Genomic DNA, 4,637 nt, shown 5'->3' with positions numbered 1-4,637 from the left:
CGCTCAGTCAGCACAATAGCAACTAAATGATATTAATGCAGATCCAGGGGATAATAAAAAGCAATGAAATAGCATAAGTTAATACATCCAACGCGTTAGAAGTAGTTAGATCTACGAAACGCGTTGGATGTATTAACTTATGCTATTTCATTGCTTTTTATTATCCCCTGGATCTGCATTAATATCATTATCATTTAGTTGCTGTGTGGGGGGTGCCGCATCTCATTTTTTGAGCGTTTGGAATCATGTCTGAGCCTGAACACAGCCCGGCCTCAACTGCCAGCACTGACGTCACATCCGTTTCATTTCTGTCTCCACAATCCATTTTTGCCCAGTTCGAATGAGGTGCCACTAAGGAAGTTTCAGTTCAAAAAACTTACTACAGTATGTATTGATCAGTAAATGCTAAGGAATGTAGGTGCAAATGTCTCTCTGTGTTAATTCAATGGTTCAATGCACATGTTCCCCTTTATAGCCCTCATGGTCAATCAGGGTTTTAGTATAGCACAATGTATTTGCTGCCTACGAGAATCGGGTACACATAATTTCTATCTATGTATCTTCTGTTATTTTCAAAACCTTATTCACCTTCATTCCTTTCTTTTCTTTTAATTTAGGATTTTGGTCCATATTGCGTAAGTAAGACAGCACTACTTAGCCTCACAAAGGTCCTGGCAATGGCGTTGCAGCCCATGAACATTCGAGTGAATGGTCTGGCATTCGGAGGAATCAACACCAGTTTCAGTAATGTGGTAAGTGTGAGGGAGCAAAATAAAAAATGTGTAATGAATAAGAGAATGCGGAACCTTCACTTAATGTGTCTCTTGTGTGGTTTGTAGTTGAGAAATACAACCGATAAGCAGAAAGAAATGATGACTCTTTATGGCATACCTAGGTAAGAGAACACACTTTAACAGGCTAATTTTCTCCAGACATCAAACTCAATGTGACAGTGTTATATACAGTATTTGGTGTACAGCTATTGTATTTCTCTTTTAAAACAATTATATTCAATATTTTCTCATTTATGCAACACAACTTACAGTGGCTGGTATTTTACGGTACATCACAACATTGATGTATATTTCAAGATACCACAAATGTTGATTTAGGTGATGGTAATACTTGCAATTCACACTGTATATGATATAGCATGTCTGCCCAAGGCAAAGGATAAAACATTTGTCTCAACCTCTATCCAATACTATTGAGTACTATATCTCTTGATTTTCTTAATTATTATATAAATAGGACACAGTCACCATGTTCACTCACTGGAGTATATTCTACAAACTCTGAGATTCCGATCCATGCAGTCTGACACGGAAACCCCATTGACTCTTCACGGATAGAATATACCCCAATGTTTGGGAATATTTCACTGAAAGCTTGTTAAATCTAAGACTTATTTTGCAACATTTTTATCCTTTTGATACTTGACAAAACATTTACCAAGAATTGTATTTGGGGAAAAAAACGCTTAAAATGTTTGCAATGCATTTTGGACTGTTCACGCATTTCTATTCTATAAATGTACTGATATCTCTTATATGACCTTATCTTTAGGATTGGGGAACCAGAGGAATGTGGAGGGATTGCATCATTTCTTTGCTCTCCAGATGCTTCTTATATCAATGGGACAAACATATCAGTTTCTGGCGGGTCCCATGGGCGACTCTGAAATGTCTCTGTACTATGAAGACAGGACTAGATACGTCAGTGTTTGCATATGCTCTACTTTCAGATTTCAAAGCTCTCTTTTCTCCGGCGTGATTATCCACTAGGTATAAATTTATACCACTAGGTAATCCAGTACTTCAGCAGTGGGGTACTGCTTTCCAGAGCAAGTTACCACATTTATTCCTGGAGAAAAATGTGAATATTTTGCTTTGTAACAGTGATTGCAATACTTCAAAATAAAAATATAAACAATGCTACCATTTATTTCAGTTATCAACTAGTGTCTCATCTCTTCATATGCTGTTCCCACCTCTTGCCCGTTTCTGAGCCTCCTCTTATTTTCCGCCCTGTTCCGGCCACAGTGTGCTATGTTGCAGTGTGCGGTAGCTGGTGACCTAAATAATTGTCCTGCTAAACTCTTAATTTAGTAAATGTGGGCAAAAGATGCAGTAAGTAAGATACTGCCCACACCTTGGGAATTCCCCTCCCCTCAATATTCGACACACTGCCTCTCTCTCCACCTTTAAGGTATATATTAAAACACACCTATTTAATGATTCATTTAAGTGGCTCCAAAGTAATAGTCCCTTGGCTAGTGCTTTGCATCTCATATGTCATTACCATGACACCTTAAGTATGCACCCACAATAACACCTTACTACTATCTCTATGTTTTCCCTACAGTATTTACGACTTAGATTGTAAGTTGTTCAAGGCAGGGACTCATTTTCCTAACATTTATGTTTGTCTGTAGTGTTTATTCCAATTAAGTCTGCTATTATTTTGTCCCCTGTATTACTGCTCTAAAATACTATGTATTGGAAGGTGCTCTACTGTATAAATAAAAAGATACACTCATACAAAAATGTAGGCTTTAAAGCAGAAATACAGGTTAACTTTAAAGAAAACATATATACCTTATATTTATTTTTTATTATAGGTTTGAAGCAAGAGGTCTCCGGAGTTGAACTGTGTTAATTTCAGTGTTAATTGTGTTAGCCACCTACTTCCAAAGGTACTCACCTCCGAAGGGGGTTTCAGTAACTCTGTAGAGTTCAAGGGTCCAGGTAATGTGGGCCAATCAGAAGCCGCACCAGATGACGTCACGGCTTTCTATTGACCCGCATGACATGGGACATTTAAGTCGCCATTAGATTAGTCACACTGTTTCTCTGCCAGCCGGAATACTGGCACCGCTATGGAGTTTAGTATCTCTAGAAGCAGGGGTCTATGAGCTGAAAACTAATATATATATATCTACTATATATTTCTGAAAGCGATCTATGTGTCTGTGTCTGTATGTGTCTCCCTGTGTCCCTCCCTGTATCCCTCCCTGTGTCCCTAGCGGCAATCCCATTGGACCTTGGGCCAGGCCAATGATATTGCTCCCTTGGCCCGCCCGCCCCCGCACACCTCTCATTGGCCTGAGGCGGATACACACACACACACCTCCTCCTCCTCTCCCCGGGTCTCCCGCTTTCCCGCGCTTTCCCCCACCCCCCCGGCGCCGCTACAGTCAGCGGGGGAGCGGAGCGAGCACCCGGGACACAGCGGGGGACTCTCACCACCCATAGAGAATATGGAATTACCCAGTATACCGAGGCTGCTAACAGGTAGTGCACACACTTTATGGCAACTTGATTGAAGAGAGACCCAGCAATGATTAATGAAACAATAAGCCTCCGGTATTGAAAACAGGGAGTTGGGTAATAGTAAGCCGGATAGAGGTACAGGGGGACACCTCCCTAAGGGGCGCCCCCAAGTAAATCACAGCCCGGCACTAACCGCCTCAATAATCTCCCTGAAATACCGCGTGGAGGTTAGGAGTACTCACGAAAAAGCCGTCCCTGTTGGTGCAGGGAATTCTGCAGCGGCTTCCTCCTCTGGTGTAGCTGGCGTCAGCGTGCTCCGCCGGAAATGATGACACAGGAAGAAGGGGGTAAGATGGTCCGTGGTTCACAGCAACTTCAGCAGCCAACGCATGGATGTCTAAAAAAACTTTATTGATCGCTAGCAGCAAACATCAGGCAACCACTCTAACATGTTTCGTCCAGGCTATGGACTTTTTCAAAGAGTGCTGATAGTGTATGGCAGCCAAATAGATATAGGGAGTGGTGAGTGTATGCCACCAATAGAAACAGGGAACGTATTTAAACCTCACCTGTGGTAGATTAATCATTAAAGTGGATAACTATCTCCCCAACAATCCCCATAGCAATGGCTGCACAACAAGGTATTTACAACATACACATGAAAAATCTTAAAAACAAAACAGAACATATAATGGATAAATTTAAAAACACAACTACTGATGTTTTAAGTTACCAGCATCATTATTATTATATAAAGCTATATCAATTAATGGAAGTATACAGATGTATAACAAAGGATTTCATATATCTAGTACTTATAAAATCTTTTTTGTACTTATAAAGCATTTTCAGTATCAAGATTCACTTTAAAGGGATATAAACATTTTATCAATTTATTCACATAATTCATATCCATGAATACAGTGGCAACCGCATGACAGACAGTAACTTAATATGTCACCTCCCAGATCACAATGTAATTGGGTGAACACTGTGAACCCACCCCAAAACTTAGCCATTACCCCATCAGGAAGTGTTTCAGTTCCCACTCCTGATTGATGCCGGCCGGATGGAGTGTGTTCAGAGTGTACACCCAATACATTTCCTGTTTATTTAATACCCCCTCTCTATGGCCTCCTCTAGCGTTACAAGGGATATGTTCAATTGCCATATAGGAAAAGTTGGCTATTCCCCCTTTAGGGCATCTGGAGAAGTGTCTGGGAACTGGATGAGACACATCATTCTTTTTAATAAGTCTGACATGCTCGGCAATGCGGGTCTTGACTGGCCGAATGGTTCGTCCCACATATAATTTTTTGCAACCACATCTCAAAAGATAAATGGTGTAGGATGTATTACAATTCA

General features: G+C 40.7%; 1 protein-coding gene across 1 annotated transcript in view; it reads left to right on the top strand.

Moving 5' to 3' along the window:
• Positions 1-2,933, top strand: part of LOC142465086 (dehydrogenase/reductase SDR family member 4-like) — a 39,091-nt gene extending 36,158 nt beyond the window's left edge. The window contains exons 6-8 of the mRNA XM_075568994.1: positions 618-752; positions 840-895; positions 1,567-2,933. Of these exons, the coding sequence (XP_075425109.1) occupies positions 618-752; positions 840-895; positions 1,567-1,681 (306 nt within the window). The 3' untranslated portion in view covers positions 1,682-2,933. The remainder of the gene's footprint in view (positions 1-617; positions 753-839; positions 896-1,566) is intronic.
• Positions 2,934-4,637: the final 1,704 nt, after the last annotated feature.

This window comes from Ascaphus truei, chromosome 13 (assembly GCF_040206685.1).
Source record: "Ascaphus truei isolate aAscTru1 chromosome 13, aAscTru1.hap1, whole genome shotgun sequence".
Taxonomy (NCBI): domain Eukaryota; kingdom Metazoa; phylum Chordata; class Amphibia; order Anura; family Ascaphidae; genus Ascaphus; species Ascaphus truei.
The sequence above is the reverse complement of the archived record's forward strand: the minus strand, read 5'-3'. Positions and strand labels throughout refer to the sequence as shown.